The 17,080-nt window shown below is 38.6% G+C and overlaps 1 protein-coding gene across 1 annotated transcript; it reads left to right on the forward strand.

The window, feature by feature from the left end:
• Window positions 1–2,106: 2,106 nt before the first annotated feature.
• Window positions 2,107–16,432, forward strand: SPATA18 (spermatogenesis associated 18; the record flags this gene model as incomplete). Its single annotated transcript, XM_009700319.1, has 10 exons — window positions 2,107–2,212; window positions 2,324–2,439; window positions 3,960–4,078; window positions 10,171–10,305; window positions 10,972–11,209; window positions 12,195–12,353; window positions 12,904–13,079; window positions 15,012–15,135; window positions 15,483–15,551; window positions 16,370–16,432. Coding segments are annotated over 10 exons (1,305 nt in total), but the record flags the coding sequence as incomplete, so codon positions are not given.
• Window positions 16,433–17,080: the final 648 nt, after the last annotated feature.

Consider the following 17,080-nt stretch of genomic DNA (forward strand, 5'->3'; position numbering starts at 1 on the left):
CGGTGCCCTTAGCCCGGTGCAGCCGGCGGTGGGGAGCAGGTAGCGGCCGCCGCTTGGGGTTCAAAAGGCCGGTGTGGGGCGTTGACCCACACGTGCACCCACTTACCACAATTTTAACACCCGGTGCCTGTAGCACTCACAGCTTCAGCTGTTTTCTTTTTTTTTTTTTGCCTGTGACAAGTTTCACTGAAAGCAAGGACGGGAGGTTAAAAGTGATACTTGAGCTGTAATGACTGAGCCTGGATCAGAAAAGAGTTTTGTGGTAAAAGGCCAACGGGCAGAAGGACCACGGGTGAGGGTGTGCGCAGAGGGAATCGCGCGCGGCCTGCCAGCAAACAGGAAAGCGTGAGGAAAAAGGGTGTTGAAAGTGAGAAAGGGGTTATCCAGCTTCCCAGCTCTCCTGGGTGGGAAAACCTGTTAGAGCTGAGAGTCTGCTGCAAGACAGCGCAGCTGTAGGTGGGCTTTGGAAGGGGGGAGGCGGGTGTGAGAAAAGAGTTTTGGGTATGGGTGAGGAGAAGGCTGCAGATGGATGTAATGGGGTACGTGGAGGATTAAGAGATAACAGGAGACTGAGGAGGCAAAACAGTGGAGGCAGTAGAGAAGGCGTAACATTAGGGAAAGCTGAGATGAAGGGATCTGCGATTTGATGAGATGAAGGGATCTGAGATTTGACAATTGTGAATCTTCTCTGTGGAAAATCTTGACCGAGTTCTCACTCCTGTGTCCCCAGGTTTCATTAGCTTCAGGACACTGATAGTTGATTTGGTCAACTGTGTGCGACCTTGTGCTGTGGTTGGCGAGAAAAGGTGCTGAGCAGAGATGCAGCCTTTTCAAGGGAAGTCAGTTATTTTTTTACATCGTGAAATGTCGGGGTTACAGCACATTAATGGCCACTGTAATGCTCTGCAGGACCCATGGCAAAGGACAGTTTTAAGGAGGAGTTTGGGGGTTGCTGGTAAAGCTACCACAGGGAGGACACCAGAGGATGGAGAACAGAGGCATACGTTTTAAAATCTTGCAAATGGATGGTGGAGGTAGGCCCTGGGAGAGCTGAGCAGCAGTGGGAGCTAAGCCCTCCATAATAAGTGAGGTGGGGGTAGTCTTTGAGGTCTTGGGAAATGAAGATGAGCAGTTTCAGGCTGCCATTGCAGAAAAGGAGGAGCTGGCAGATGGAAGCACCACAGGTGTTATGTCAGTTGTAATGAGCTGGAAAAATGCACTTTGCAGTGCTGTTCTGGTGGAGGTTAGCAGGGTAAGACTGTGCTCCTTGAGGCCAGAGGAAAGCATGCTGCAACAATCAAAATGCAAGCTGAGAGGGACGTGGGTGGGAGTTTTAGCTGTTTTGGAAGCTTGTAAAAACCATATGGAGTCATTAAAGCCTGAAGAGCTAGAGGGTGATCTACGCTGAAGATGATACACAGGTTATGGATAAAGATTAAGGAAGCAGGTACGAAGTATGTGTTCTCCTGGGAGGTGCAGTATCATCCTGGACAGATTAACCCCATCAACTCCTTTTCAGAATTGCACTTGCTCAAAGTGGTGTAGTTTTGCTGTTCTGTTGTTTCCTAGGCATAATGCTGGATTTTGCCCATTCTTCAGTAGTAGTTGGTTCAGTTGGTAACTCCTAAAAATCATGTGAAATTGAACGGAGAACTCATGTGGCTGTTGACAAAACAAGATAATAGCCTTATATGTATTATTTCAGCTAATATGGAAAATCAGATTTTGGACTAATATGTTTTTTCATCCAACAATCTCATATCTTATTATTTTAAAAACTCTGTGTTGAAAGATTTTTAACACAGATCCACAATTATTATGATTCTTCTTTTAGAGATATTTGTGGTTGCATCTTCTTTATGAATGGGGAAAGGAGTAACTTTTCTCAAGTAGTGAATTAACTGGGTGATAGAAGCCCTGATGTCTTGTTTGTTTGCCAGTTAACAATGTGAACCTTTTAAAGATGAGTATTCTAGTGGACGAAGTAAGAAAAGATTGCAAAGATGTAATTATAGGGGGAAAAAAACCCCAACCCTCGTGATCGTAACAGGAATAATTTTAAATAAGAAAATCCATGCAGATATATTAATACACATTAATTTACAGATTAATTCCTGTGATCAGAATCTGAACCGATGCTGTGAAATAATAGAATTGAACTCTGAGATTCAAGGGCAGCTCTTCACAATCCTCAATGAAACATCTCAAGAAGGTAAATCAGTGCCTTGTCTTATTACTAACACATTTTACGTGTGTCATCTTGTCAAGCTGTGGCTCTTTCTGTAAGTGTTCTCACAATTTCTTAATGTATGTCTTTTCTTAGGCGGGCATTATGCAGGTGTGGAAACAATAAAAACTCGACTCCTGCCATGGCTAGGGACTTGTTTTTCCTGTGCTACTTCAGGAAGGCTCTTTGAAACCAACATCTCTCTCACTCAGGTACATAGAAAATGTATTTAAAGGGAATAAAAAGATGTGAATTTATACCTGCAGGAGAGCTTTAATGCCTTTCTGTTAATAATAGCCTCCCTCCCTGATTTTACTTAATGAAATATGTCCTTAGTTTCTCATGGGGACACCTATGCTATTTCTTTGTCTCATCTTACGTTTCATTGGAAAGGGAAATCAAAGAGGTTATTAAAGTTACTTTTGGCCTTCTGGGGTTTATGCTATTTCACAACAATGAGTGACGATATGGAGGAATTTGCTTTGTAAGCAAAGCTATGTTCTTGTATTGCTTTCCTTTTCTAGGTAAAGAATTATGCTACATTTACATTTGCAAAGACGTCATAGAAGCATTTATGCCATATCTCTATTAGTAAAAACCTAACACTGTGTGAAAATACATGTGTAAACTGAAGGTGTGTATAAACTCCATGCATTTATCTGTGAGCTCCTGTTATTTTTTTTTTTAAGACACCCCCCCCCCCTTTGTTTAGTATCTGAGCATTATAATATCTCCAGAAGCGGGGGCAGGATGTGAAGAAGGTGCTTATGTCCATCATGATACCATGACGTGCCTGACTTGGTGTTTGGAATTAGTATCTGTTTGATATTTACTGAAAGGGTTGTAGTACTAACAGTTCAGTGGAAAAGTCAGATCTGCTGTGGCTTTGTCCTTTGAAAGAAAACAAGAATGTTGGCTGATACAGGCTAGGGGAAAATATTGAAGATCTTGAGATTTGACAGTGATGTTTCCATGTTCTATGACTTCTCCTTTTTACATCTCTTCTGTCAAAATCTTTCACAATTAAAATAAGGACAAATGAAAAGTGATATCCCTTAAGAGTCAGATTCTAGTGTATTGCAGGAGTAGGGTTCTGCCAAAAACACCCCAGATGTAAAATAATGATGTTATTAAATGACAGTATACCCGATACACCAGTTACGGATTTGTCTTGCACATGACATTCAAAATTTAAAGAAAAGCCTGCTGCACAGTTACTTATTTAATTCTAGTAGTATCAGGTAAATCTGTAGGTTGCTAAAGACAGAGCTGCATGTATAGTAGTGTGCTTTCTGGAATGACAGTAGTTGCCTCCCCTGTTCTAATAACTTCTGTTATTTTGTGTACATGAATTCCCAAAAACTTTACTTGAGTTGGTGATGCAGTTAGTCAGAAGATGACTGACTGGAAAAAAACCCCATGCAACACATCTGCAAGAACACTTTGTTCAGATGATATGTATACAGGTAGTAAATCTGCATATAAAGACCTTCTATATTCTCTATCATGAGGTGGAAAAGAAGTCAATGTTTTTCCTAATATAATTGAGTGTTGATTTGTGTGCCTGGAGGGTATTGCTTATGTCTTTGGAAGATATACAGTTGCTTTTATTTTCAGTTACTTTAGAAGTGGTCTTTACTGAAATATTTAGAAATACATCTGCCAATAATGCTGTGCTACGTTGCTGTAAGGTAGAACATTCAAGCAGTGTGATTTTTGTGTTTCGTTGTAGGATTCAATTGAGAAAGAGAGGCAGCTGAGAGAGCTGGCCACAAATCAAACTTTTCAACTGCAAGAACTGCAGGAAGAACTGACTTCAACTCGTCTACAGCTTGACCAAGTGCAACAAGAGTAGGGGAATGAACTGTTCTTATTTTGTTTGTTTTTTGTTTTTCAACAAGCCGTATTTTACTCTTGACATCTAAATACGGATGGAGATTTGTAAAATGTCTCATTTCTGGCTTAAAATCAGAGCTTCAAAATACATTTAGGCACTGGATTGTCCGTGTGTGTCCAAAGAGAGGTACAAATGATACAGTCATACCTGCATTCATAAATTGACTTGGTAGGTTTTGCTTCTGGCAGAGGGATTGAAAGACATGCCAGTATTCTAGATAAAAGGGGTTTGTTTGTGTAGTGCATTGCCATCCCAGTGGAATTATAGTTAATGAACTGTTGCATGCTGAGCAAACCTTGATAAAAATCAATTGAGTAGCTATAGTGCAACACTTATCAAAAGACCTAGAACATGTCATAATTAGTTATGGTCCAACAGGTCCCATGTCCTTCTTGTATTGGAGACCCCAGAGCTGGATGCAATACCGCAGGGGGAGTCTCATGAAAGGGGACTAGATGGGGGGAATCACCTCCCTGGTTGCCCAGGGAGGCTGTGAATTCTCCATCCTTGGAGATACTCAAAAGCCATCCGGACATGGTCCTGGGCAACTGGCTCTCAGTGGCCCTGCTTGAGCAGGGAGGCTGGACAAGGTGGCCTCCAGAGGTGCCTTCCAACCTCAGCCAGTCTGTGGTTCAGGTATATATAAAGGTTGGTTTATGGGTGAGGCATATGCTCCTGTGTGGATAGAAAGAGAGTATTTGATGAGCTGGAGAAGAGTGTTGGATGGTCAAGGTGAGAAGTACAGGGAAAGTTATTCACTAATACAGATTGGAGTGAGTGTGGCAGTCATTTTGGGCTAGCCCCTACAAGAAGTGGGAAGTTGGTGGTAAAGCTTTTGTACAGTTTTGTGGGTTACATTTCTTTGTGCAGTGAGGTCTGAGAGGCATTGGCTGTGGTTTGCAAAGGTAGAAATCGGGAAAGTGGAGGTTTGGGAAGAGGTAGTTCAAGCAGAGATTAAGTCATGCGTGAAAGTTTCAGAACTGATCCTTTCAAGGTGATGCAGTACGGAGTCATGATTTTGTAGTTATTGGCAGGGAGGGGACAGCTGCAGGAGAAAGGGAATTCATGTCCCAAGATACCCCATCTGTGGACAGTGAAGTCATTCTGAACGCTGTGAGTGGTTGAAATTGATGGAGGAATTGGAATTGAGTCTTAACGAAAAATAATCAGTTGTAGCAAAATCATTCTATTACTGCATAGTCAGATAAGACTTTTTATAAGCTGTTCGTCTGCACAAAGCCCACTGTGATTGTTTTCATATGTTAAAGCAGTATGGACTTGGTCTGCTTAAGCAGTCAGTTTGTCATATTAAATTCTCTGGTAGAATCTCTCTTTACCATGAAGGTTATTAATTTTTCTTGCAGTCTGGCAAAAACCCAGTTGGCTCTTAAAGACACAAAGACCAAATCAGCCACTACTCTTTTGGCAACAGCAGATGAAATTGTTCAGCTAAAAGCAGCATAAGAAAAATTGAATGTTGGGGTATTTGTGGCAGAAAGTCAGCATGCAGAGACAGAGTCTGTTTACCTGAGCAGGTTCTGTTTATTCTACACTGTCCTGTGCTATAGCAAAAAATAGGTCTAGCTCCTTAACATCCTGTAGCTTTGTTTTTGGTGTTCTAGAGAGAGAATTAGCATAAGAAGATCCATGTGAGAAGAACCCTTATGGCTGAACTTCTTTTTTTCTTTAGGATAGAGGAAGGATTACTTTGAAACTAGCAGCTTAATAGCATTTGAATCTTGTAGATGAAGTTAAATAGGAAAGAGCCATATTCTGAATATAGCTGGAAACCATTGTTTGCTCTTTGCTATGGTGCTCTTGGAAGTAGCATGTGTGTTAAATAAAAGACACTTTGGTCTGCCTATCTTAAGATAAAGTTCTTTATATAGCTTTTTATTTTAGACCATTTTTTGCCAGATCCTTTTGCCTGTCTGCACAGAAGTAATGTCTATGGTTAATGTCAGCATCTCTGGTTTAAAAATATTTTTTGAGTTTCTAAGTGTGTTAGTCACATCTGGGAAGCTAATCTGGATCAGTAAGGGTGCAGCTGGGGACCTACCTTTCCATTTCAATACAGGGGTCCTTAAAACTAATTTCCTTTTGTGGCTTGGCCTACAGGCAGTTCTAGAAGCAGTAATAATTCTTCACTGTTATGAAATATAGCCCATGTCTCTCTCTTTTTTTTTGTTTTGTTTGTTTGGTTTGGTTTTTTTAGTGTGTTATATTATCAGGAAAAAAAATACAAAGGTCGTTGAAATGAATTCCAACAGCGTGTGAATTCTTGTGATAACTGACATTTCAACAACAGAAATATAGTTAGTTATACTTGTTAAATAAATGCTTATAGCCTTTCAGTTGAATAACAGTGCTGCTCTTAAAAATGGAGGAAACTTGACTTTGCTGCTTACACTGTAGGAAAGGACATAACTGTCCATGAGTTTATCTTGCCTTTTAGGACAACTGAGAGGATGAGCTTCTCCTGATAAAGATAAGCAAACAAATAAACCTCAGGCCATTAGAGCTTCTACTTATAATATGAAGCTGAATATCACTTGTTCATCTCTGGATGTTTACCATTGCATCTAGAATAATGTTAATTGTCAGATTTCATCCATGGATTTTCCTAGCAAGTGTTGATCACTTTGGATTTTAGTTTTTTTGGATGGCTACCTGGGGTATAAACTCCTATTCCCATAAAATGGGTTCATTTGATTTGTTGGGTGAAAAGTAGCTCATGTAACTCCTTGATTCTTAGATATAACCTGACTGCCGTCTTCCTGATTAGAAGTATTAGTAGGGAATAAAGCATCGCACAATTCGTATGTGTGGGTCTTCATGCAGACTGGACAGAAATTCATGTTGCCATTTGTACTACTGACAGAAGAATAAAACATTTGTGTCTTCCCATGAATTCAGGAATTCTGTAATCTCCACATACTTATGGTTCATGTTCACTCTCAGGTTAGTTGGTAGTCTACATTTGCATCTTCTGCCTGGGCGTTCCAACTTTTGATTGAAGGAAAGTTGCTATTTTTCATGTTCTGCGAATCAGCTTTTCAAAATTTGAACCCTTTTAGTTGGGTGAAATCAGATTTGCCTAGTCTTCACCTGTCTGTCAAAACCATAATCCTTCTGAAAGTAGAGAAAGTGAGGTCTGGACTGATCTATGACACTTAGGGCAGGATTATTATTATTTTTTTTTTATTAACAAGGAACAGTTTGCCAGCCCTGCCCTTTGCATATTTGTCTGTAAACTTGTTTTTTGAGACTTTTGGAATAGCTGATGATCTCATTCCTCTTGCCTATAGTCTGTCTTGCATACTTAAATCAAAGCATGTTTTGCAAGATATTTCAGTCTCCTGGGCTGTTAGAGCAAATGTGGTCTAGACTCAATATAATTAAATTTTATAGTCAGTATAAGCTTTTGTTATATCAAGATATTAATTATAACAGGATGTAGCTATTTGCTGCAGAATTATGAAAGAAAATACAATTTTTTTAAAGTGAATAACAATCAACATTTAAAAGTAATTGGAAGTTCTTCCAGGGAAGACAAAAAATAAAGTGTACTAAAAACTGTTGTTATATGCAGACTGAACACAATCCTATTGGTACTATTATAAATGGTAATTTGCCACTAAGGTGCTTAGACTCATGCCAAGGTCCAATCAAACTTAAAGCCAGACAGCTCACTTTGAAGTAAACGAGGTCAAGAGGATTTTTCTTTCTTGACCTGCTGTATGGAGGACCTGTTACATAGATTGGCAGGAAGAAATTTCATGGTTGTAATTAATAACAGCCAATATAGTAGCTTGAATCGGTTACCTCCAGACCTTGTAGTGGTGTTGTTGCAGGGGGCTCTTAAAAATAGGTTAAACAGGCATCTGGCCAAAAATTACACAGGTGGAGTTGTTCTTGCCTTGAATTTCAAGGCAATCTGACTGAATGAGTTGAGCTTAGCCCAAGGACTGGGGGAGCTGTGAGGGACTTTATCGTTAATGAATTATTTGGAACTGGAGAGTAGCAGTGGGCTTCTTTATCAAAACAGCATTAAGCAGATACTTGACACAAATTCTCAAGACTCTTGTTCCTCCTGGGAAACTCTTTGAAGATGCCTATTTTATTTTTAAATCGTTAGATGGTGGAGTTTAAAACACTAGTTAGAACCTTAAAATAAAACTGGGTTATAAAAACTATTCTGATTTTTCTAAGAACTATATTTTGCCTTGTTTGTTCCCATTATTTTTTTTTGTAGCATCTACATTTCTTTAAACTTAACAGAAGGATTATAATACTGTCTTCATTTCAGATTAATATTTAGCAGTAGAGTGAATGAACAATAAACCAGGGAAAACTCTGAATACTGCATAGATTTAATTAGCATGGAAAGGATTAGTGTTAAGGCTTATAAAAGTCAGCATTGGTAATTCATAAATGTGTCTGTCAAAGTTTTTTTTCCTTTTGGTATTTAGTTTTACTTACAAAGAAAGAAACATTCATTTTCAGTGGTGGCTTTTCTTTTGTGACTTACCATATGACTTGTGATGAACAGTGAAAGATGCAGGTATTTCTGCTGTTTCGATCTGTCATGTGCTCTCCTGTTTGGTGGTTTTGGTGGTTTTTTTGTTTTGTGGTGTTTTTTTCCCCCCCTCCTCCTTTCTTTATGAAGGCAGACCTATAATTAAGCATCTGGTTGTATTTGTAATCGTTATCTGCTGTCATGACGAAAAGATGGAAGCTTTCTGGATCTCACAGCAGTGACATAAAGACCATAAAAATCGCTTTAAAAATTTCTGAAAAATCCCCATGTGAATAGGGATAAATAACAAAAAGAAAATAATACAGAAGTGAAATGATTTACTTTTTTTTATCCTTTGTGTTGGATAGTTATTAACACCACATTGTCTATCATGGCAATTTAAGGAAAGCCTGACTAGTGTGTTGTATACTATATAGGTGTGTTTTTCATATATATATATTTTTTTTTTTTTGGTACATAATGGTTTTCCCACATCTCTATTTCTAGAACTCGTCTTCCCAAATCTCCCTTCCCAGTTGTTCTTTATATTAGAATTCTTTAGCCCTCTTTAACTACTACTCTGCTAGAAGTACTTGCTGGAGGAGCTGACTAAGGGTGTCTGTGGGATTGTAATAGTGTCTGCAGCTTTTCCTACCCAGGGAAGAACCTTAGCAGATGTGCTGGCCTTACTACCTGTTGTCCTCTCAGTTGACCTGCTCCTTAAAAAGTTGGAACAGGAAGCTTGTCAATTGATAGGTGTTCCAGGTTTCATTGGTTCAGATCCTCAAAAATCTCACCAGCGTACTTCAGTAGAGAAAAGGAAGGACAGACTGATTGCCTCCAAAATGAAGAGAAAGCTTTTTAATTTTTTTTTTTTTTTAAAGAGGAAAACAACAGTAGTACCTGTGTTAGGAGGGAAAGCAGAGATATTGGGATAGTTTCTAACATTAAGTAAGAGTAAAGAACAGAAGATAAACTTGCTTAACTGGTTATCTGCCAATGTGTAAGAAACACTGCTTCTGTTGGGGAGAGCAGGAGAGGAATCGTTAGCTTTTGATATTACTTGAATAACATCATTGGTGATATCCTTTTACTAATATATTCCAGCAAAGAAAAGAACCCAAGGACCTGATATAAGAAAATACCTAGAGTCTTAAGCTGTAGGAAAGAAAACTGAGCTTGTTTAGTTAACATCTTAAATATGAGAAAGAAACCACTTTCTTAGACCTTATCATCTGAGCTAGCACAAGGACACCAAATGTTAACCAGTGATCTCTCCTGTAACATAAAGTGTAGTGTATCCAGTCTTCTGCCACAGTACAGCTTTACATTTTTAAAGTGTAATTAAGAGTATGCTTTGGAGTATGATTTTTTTAAAGCATTCTTGATTTCCCTGTATTTCAGCATAAGGAGCTTGCTCAATATTTTTTTTTTCTGTTCTTTTTGTGTGATGATGAGGATTAATTGAAGGATGATTTGCATTGGTAGAAGGACATCTTGTAACTGACTTTATTCTGTGTGGTTAAGTCTGAAGAATTCCCGTGCCCAGGAGAAGGACGTCCTGAGGAAGTTAGATCGTCTGAATGACTATGAGCAGCAGATTCAAATACTGCGGGATGAGATTTCTATCCTGGATGCCCAAAAATCTGTTCTTCAGAGCAGGTAGAGGTGTTCACAGAAGTCATTGAATCGGAGAAATTGTTCATGTTAGGTAGCATGAATTCCCTCCTCATTTGAAATTGAAGTATAAACAAAAGCTATGCTTTTGTACTTTGTTGTGAAGGAACATAAACTCTTTAAATGATTTCTCCTAGTGCCCAAAAGTTTTAATTTCAGGCAGCTATGTTAAGTTCAGCGAAACAGCAAAGATAGCAGCTTTACAAAATATATTGAAAGCAGCTGTATGGGGTAAAAAGAGATGGTTATTTCTTTTTGTTGTTTATAAAGCCTCTTTGAATACTGTACCATTACATAACTTGTTGTTATATTCTCACTTGTTTGACTTTACAACTCTCCAGTGGTACTAAAAGAGGAACAAATCTCCAAAGTGTTACTAGTTAAAAGTGTGTTTCCCCAGAACAAAGTGCTTGGCTGTACACACTTCAGAAATTACTTTAATTTTATTGTTAAGGCTCTAGCCCATAAAATGTATTGACACAAATGCCTTCATAGTAGACTAACCAGCTGCAGCTATACTTCTTTAATTATATTGGCTCAAAATCTCAGCTTACCCTGGTAATAGCTAAATTGACACAAAATTCTGTGCACAAGGCAAAAGCATCTGAGGATGGTGAAGTGACCTCACGCTTCTTTATATGTCTGTCATAGGCTTGCACGGAGCCGCTCTCCTTCCCCAAGGCACAGTGAGAGCAAGTCACCTAGTCCACTTACCCTGAGGAGCTGCTCACCAGGCCGAGCCAGGCGTACAAATGCTTCGCGTCGTGCCTGCCTGGTGGCTCGCTTTGGTGACATTTATGCTCAAGAACGCTTGGATGCAGAGACCCTTTTGAAGACATACATCAGTGACGTGGAGATGGTGCAGAGGATAATATACATTGCAGCTGTGGTAAGGAAAAAAATAATTCTTATTTTACAGGCCAGAAGTGTTTTACAAAATATTATGGCTGCATTGGATTAAATTGTGTGTAAATTAGCATTTTTGTGAAGTATGAAGAAGAAAACTTTTTTCTCTTTTGGTTTTCCTTTCTTTCCATCACAATTTTACATTGAACTCTCAATTTGGTGTCCTTTTCTGATTGTCCTGTCCCAACAATAGAACAGGATCAGTAATCTACAGTACAGTGCTAAAAGGGGCACATAAGACAACTGAATGGCTCTGAAAGGTAGATGATGCCTGCACTGAACACCACCACCTCATTTAGATGAATTCATTTGGGAATACTACATTTTAGAAAGCTAAAAATCTTTCCATATCGTGCTTCTCTCTTGCCTGTACCTGTGTGCTTTTATAGCTTTATTGGGTCCCTTGAAATTACCTAGATACCTCACATTTACTATGACCTCAATCTGAAGAAACTTGTCTTCATTTTTCTGTGCTTAGTCTTCTTTTCTATAAAATTGATGTAGTACATACCTGTGTCAGAGAGACGGTGTATCTCTTAATGTGTGTGATCACACATTTAACTTACTGAAGTCTTTTTCCCACAGCTGTCATTCAGTTCACATTCTCCAATTCAACCCTTCTTCCCAACAGGCAAGAGGTGCTCCTGTCTGACATGTTAGGCTATGGCACATAAAATGCTATTACTGAGTTCTGCTCTGTGATTCTATTGATCGTGGGTGTGTGATGGAATCCTACATAAAAATAGAAGGTTAGGTGGGTAGCTTTTCTTCTTCTGCAAATAAATCACACTTGATTTTAATCAGAGAAGTCCTCCCAGATGAGTACTATTTTTAACTTTCACTTTTACTGCAGTGTTTTATATTCCTCCTTACAAAGATGATACTGGGTTAAGTTCATCCTCTCAGATAATTGATAAAAAATTAATCTCAGTCTCCTGAATGTAACTAGATGTTCTTTATGTTTGCAGGAATCTTTTCATGCAGCAAAGATGGCCTACAGGCAGTTCAAAATACGTGTAAGAGAGACTCTGTCTCTAGGTCACTCGGGACCTGAGTCACTTGAAGACACTGTCCTGGATTATATAGTTCGCCATGAGGATCTGTATGATGTTCAAGCCAGTGTCAACGTAAGTCATGGGCAGTGGGGAAGTGATGTGCTGATCTATTTCAGTAGCTAATAACTTTGGAGTGTGTAAACTAGAAATGCACTGTAATCTGAAGAAGGAAAAAAGTTTATTGCATGGATTTTGTGTCTTGTAGTAGTTTATTTTCCAAAATAATATTGTGATATGGCCCAGAAATCCCTTGTTTTATTTGCCAGTGACTAGAATGTCTCTGTCTTCCAGAATAATATTTTCTGCAAGATAATCTGTCTTAATCAAATAAATGTAAGCTAAATTTCATATTTTTCTGAAATTCTATGCTCTGCTGAAAAACTGCATTTCCCTCCTAAGATGGATGTCAATGATATAGCTCATACTTTATTTCTAAAATAACAGCACATACTTTCTGAAGCTAGTGTTTTCTGAAATAGCCTAAGACAACATTGCTGGAGCTTCTTGTACTGATTTTTAAATGTAGAAAGCTGAGAGGCGTATTTGAGAGGGTATATTTCCATACTTACCCATGAATAAAAGTGTTAGTGAGCTCAAATTACTTAATTGTGTTTATTTTCAGGAAGTAATTCGCTCCATGAACATCAACCCAAAGATTTCATTTCCACCAGAAATTGATTTCATTGTGATCAGCACTTTGATTCGAGAGTTGTGCCGTGTGGCTTTTTCAATGCAGACACTTGTTCCTCCTCTTGATATTGCCTTTGGTACTGATGGAGAACTCTTCAGTGAGATCAGGTAAGAATTCTTTATTTTTGGTCAGATTCTTACTGATAAAAAAACCCCATCAAGTTGTATAGTCTACTTCTTAATTAATATAAACGTTTAAGATTAACGCTAAACATTTATTTGGGGCAAATAGTCCCAGTCTGTAGTGAATTTGGTTTGTCTTTATGATGGTGTATAAATGCCAGTATGTAGACCAGTGTTAACAGCTTTTTTTTTAATGAACAGCAGAGCGATTTTCTGGATAAACTTCAGTCTCTAGGGCATATTTAATTTATCCTTTAAGAGGAAAATTGTTGTCAGCTTTCTTTTCCCTATTTAGTCTCTATCTGCCTCCAGTGTTTATAAGATGTGTGCATCTTTGTTCCTCCTTTCTGGCCCATTTTGTAAAAGTCATGTTTACTGAGATCTGGCAGTTGGTGTCTGATACCAGAATCATCAACATGTGTGCCGTGACCTCCAAGCTGTGGCTGCTGTGCAACATATGGATCTTAGTACATTCCTATCTCTTCTGGTTTAGAGCTGAGCAAAATGAAAAATGCCTTTTAAAATGGAAATTTTGTTTAAAAAATGCACACCATAACATCATTGTTCTTTTTTCCGTAGGGTCAAGGGTCAAGGCTGGCTGCTTTGTTAGCTGGCAGAGAACTGTAGGGTACTTCCATGCCTTCAAGAAAACTAATGAGATTGATAACTCCAAAAAAATTGCTCTCAAAGGCAAGAAAAGCCACACCAAAAAGGAGGTTTCTAATAATAATTTGAAATAGAATAGAACCCAGATGGGGAAGAGCTTGAGAAGCCAAGGAGAGCAATAGAGAAGATAAAAGTAGCCCTTCAACAGGAGAGTGCAGTGTCATACTTGACTACTTAATGATCCTGTCCAAATGCTGGGCAGGTAGCTAGTTGATACCCAAAGCTATTGGCTGAATTAAGGCGGCAGCAATGCGATGGTATGGTTTTGGGTTGCTTTCTCCACCTACTTAATGTATGTGGCCTTCAAAAAATACATGTAATATGTTTATATGTGCTGCTGTGGGAGACATATACACACATCTCTCTATCTATATAGATAAATATGTGGCATATATATGTGGTACACAGAGATAGAGCAAAATTTGTATAAATTAAAATAGCTCTGTTATGTATGTGTGATACTATTCTGTAAAAGGACTGGCCAAATGTTATTGTACTCTATACCTTCCTCCATGCAGAGCTTAATGCTTCTGTTTACAACATTGTTTTATATAAATTGCTATTGTATATACATTACATGTATAGATGCATTGCTATTTTTTTATTTCAGCTATTTGGTATTTGTTTTGAGTTTGAACGCACAAAACCAGACATGTATTATTCAGCCAATATTGCAGACTTAAGGAGGTAACATATATCTGGTATGTTAATAACAGGCCTTCAAAATAATTTTTCTTAACTAAAAAGTCACTGTTTCATAATCAATATCTGAGGATCTTACTGATAAAATTGCCTCATGTCTCATAAGATGCTACAACTTTATAGTTGATATAAAGTATTTTTGTAATATCCTTTATTGGGATCTTTTTTTAGAAAGATATTTCAGGAAGATGGGATGACTATACCTGCCAAAATGCTGCTCAGGAGATTTAATCTATCAGTGGACCCAAGAACCCTGGCTTGTGTGGGCCTTATGCAAGAATATGGTCTAGTGGCCTTCTGAAGTGTGAGATGGCTTTATTGGAGTGTGTCTCAGTATAAGTAGTATATTCTGCTAAGTCTGTCCTACAAATGCATTTCTTCTACAGGTTCACTTAAAGAATACTTATTTTTGTGATACAGAAATATTGTCAAGAAGATGTTTATGAGCTGTAGCTAGTATTCTGCTTTTTTTTCAGCATTGACTTGAAGCATCATGTTTATCTTTTGGCACTTATATGCAGACATTTCTTGTGCTCTGTGTTTCGACAGGTACCATCGTAGTTTTGACTCTGATTTCACAGCTGCCTTGGTGGCCTATCATGTATGGCCTGCTCTGATGGAAAATGATATTGTAATTGTGAAGGGAGAGGCAGTCACAAAAAGAGGAGCTCTGGTATGTACTTTTGTTAAGGAACATGTTAAGGGAAGACACTGCATTTAAACACTGTTTTAAAATTTAAAAAGATAAATTCTTGATTGTTCCCTATATGGCTGGAGTTGTGTATATCAAATATCAGGTTTTAGTGCCTCATCCTGTATTTAGGATGAATAGTTCCGTTTGCCTTAATATATTCATTATGCAGATGTATGACTGTTGGCAGAGCCTGTTCTAAGGAGAAAGTTTACTGTGTTTACTCTCTGCCCTCAAGCCTTGTCTCCAGCATGGCAAGTCTGCTTGCCAAGTCTGTCTTTAATAAATGCCCCCTCTCAAAGGAGGTTTGTCAAAATCTTCTTTTGTAGTGGTCTCGCAGAAGTAGAAGTAGAAGCAGAAGCCGCAGCCGTAGCACCAGTCCTCTTCTGTCTCATCACGTAAGCTCCAGCTGAATCCTTGTAGTAAAAACAGCATCAAGTGTTTTAAACTCAGAATGTAGGCAACCTTTTAAAAGTGCTGATGTGCCACATGTACATTTTAACATTGGGAATAAATGCCTTCGCTGGGTCTGGGATGAGGTGAAGCTGAACTGACAGATAGTTATTGCCTGGTATAATTATCAGTGGAGATACTGTGTTAGAAGTAGATCATAGTTAAATTCTCAGAAGTATCAACTGTGGATCTGGGAATGCTTTCCCCCTACTTCCCCTTGCTTCAGTACCATTCTGAATAACCGATTGCATCATCTGGAAGTGTTTTAGTCATCTTGCAGTTCATATACAGCACATGGTCCCTGCCTTTTGGAATTAGTACTCTAAATTTACCTTCTAATGCCTCAAATGAGCAGAAAATCAGTATAGGGTGGGCAGGAGGGGAAGAGCTGAGGTGGTACTAATAAGATATGTGAAACCTTAGCAGAGTTCTGCATATGGTATAGATACAGAAATAATTTAAAATATTGTGTAAAAAGAATGTGTATTTTTCTACTTGTTAGCCCATCCTATTAAATTGACATAGGTGCCCTCAACTTAAAATGTGAATATTGAAAATGTTAGAGGCTTTGGGTAAGACTCACTTTTTAGTGTATGTGCAGGGTGTGAAAGAAGAACTAGAAAGTTGTTGAATTTAACTTTGTAGCACTGGAGCTGCACTGACAGACATGTGCAAATTTTCTGAATGATGATGGGTCCCCAGGTGCCTTTCTTGGGTACAGTTCTTTAGCACACCTGAGTTTCCTTTTCTGTTTGTCTTGCAGTTGTCTCGAAGCCGCAGTCCTTCACCACTGAGGAGTGGAAGCCCAAGTAAGCGGGCATGTTAGTTCCTAACGACTCATGGTTTTCACATCAAGCCCGTGAATGACTGAGCAAAGAGACAAAATAACATACTGAATGTCTTTGATGCCAAAATACTTGTCCAAGTCTTATTTTTAAAATGCGTACCCCTTTCTCTTCTGTGTGTGGAAAAAGGCTGAAATTTCTGACTTGGAGGGGAGTTTGTTTTTCACTCTACTCAGACCACTGTCATGAGTTCTCCCTGCTGATTGCCTTTATTGTGGCCACTTCTGTACTAAGTAAAACTTGTTTTCTTCCCTGTATGATGACAGTTAGCTGCCTGCCTGCTGGCTTCATTCATACTGATGCTTTTCAAAATCCAAAGAGACGGTGAAGCAGTGACGGTGAAGTGAGAGATTTCAAACAGTATGAATGTGTGCCCATCTTGAAGCCAAGCCAATTTAGAGATTTAGAAAAAAATAGTTGTACTGAAATGTGTCTTTTTTCTCAAAGAATGTTAACTGAGCGTATTCCTGTGATTCAGTACATCCAGATCCAACAACTTCACTGGTGCCTTTTCTCTTCAAGAATACCTCAAATCTTGCAATAATGTGAATGGCAATTGTCTCTCCAAATGGAGTTTGTGTTCACTGTGGGTATTAGAATTATAGAAGGCTTATTTATAATTTTAGAAA

The sequence above is a fragment of the Cariama cristata genome, unplaced genomic scaffold, assembly GCF_000690535.1.
Source record: "Cariama cristata isolate BGI_N322 unplaced genomic scaffold, ASM69053v1 scaffold6185, whole genome shotgun sequence".
In the NCBI taxonomy this organism is placed as follows: domain Eukaryota; kingdom Metazoa; phylum Chordata; class Aves; order Cariamiformes; family Cariamidae; genus Cariama; species Cariama cristata.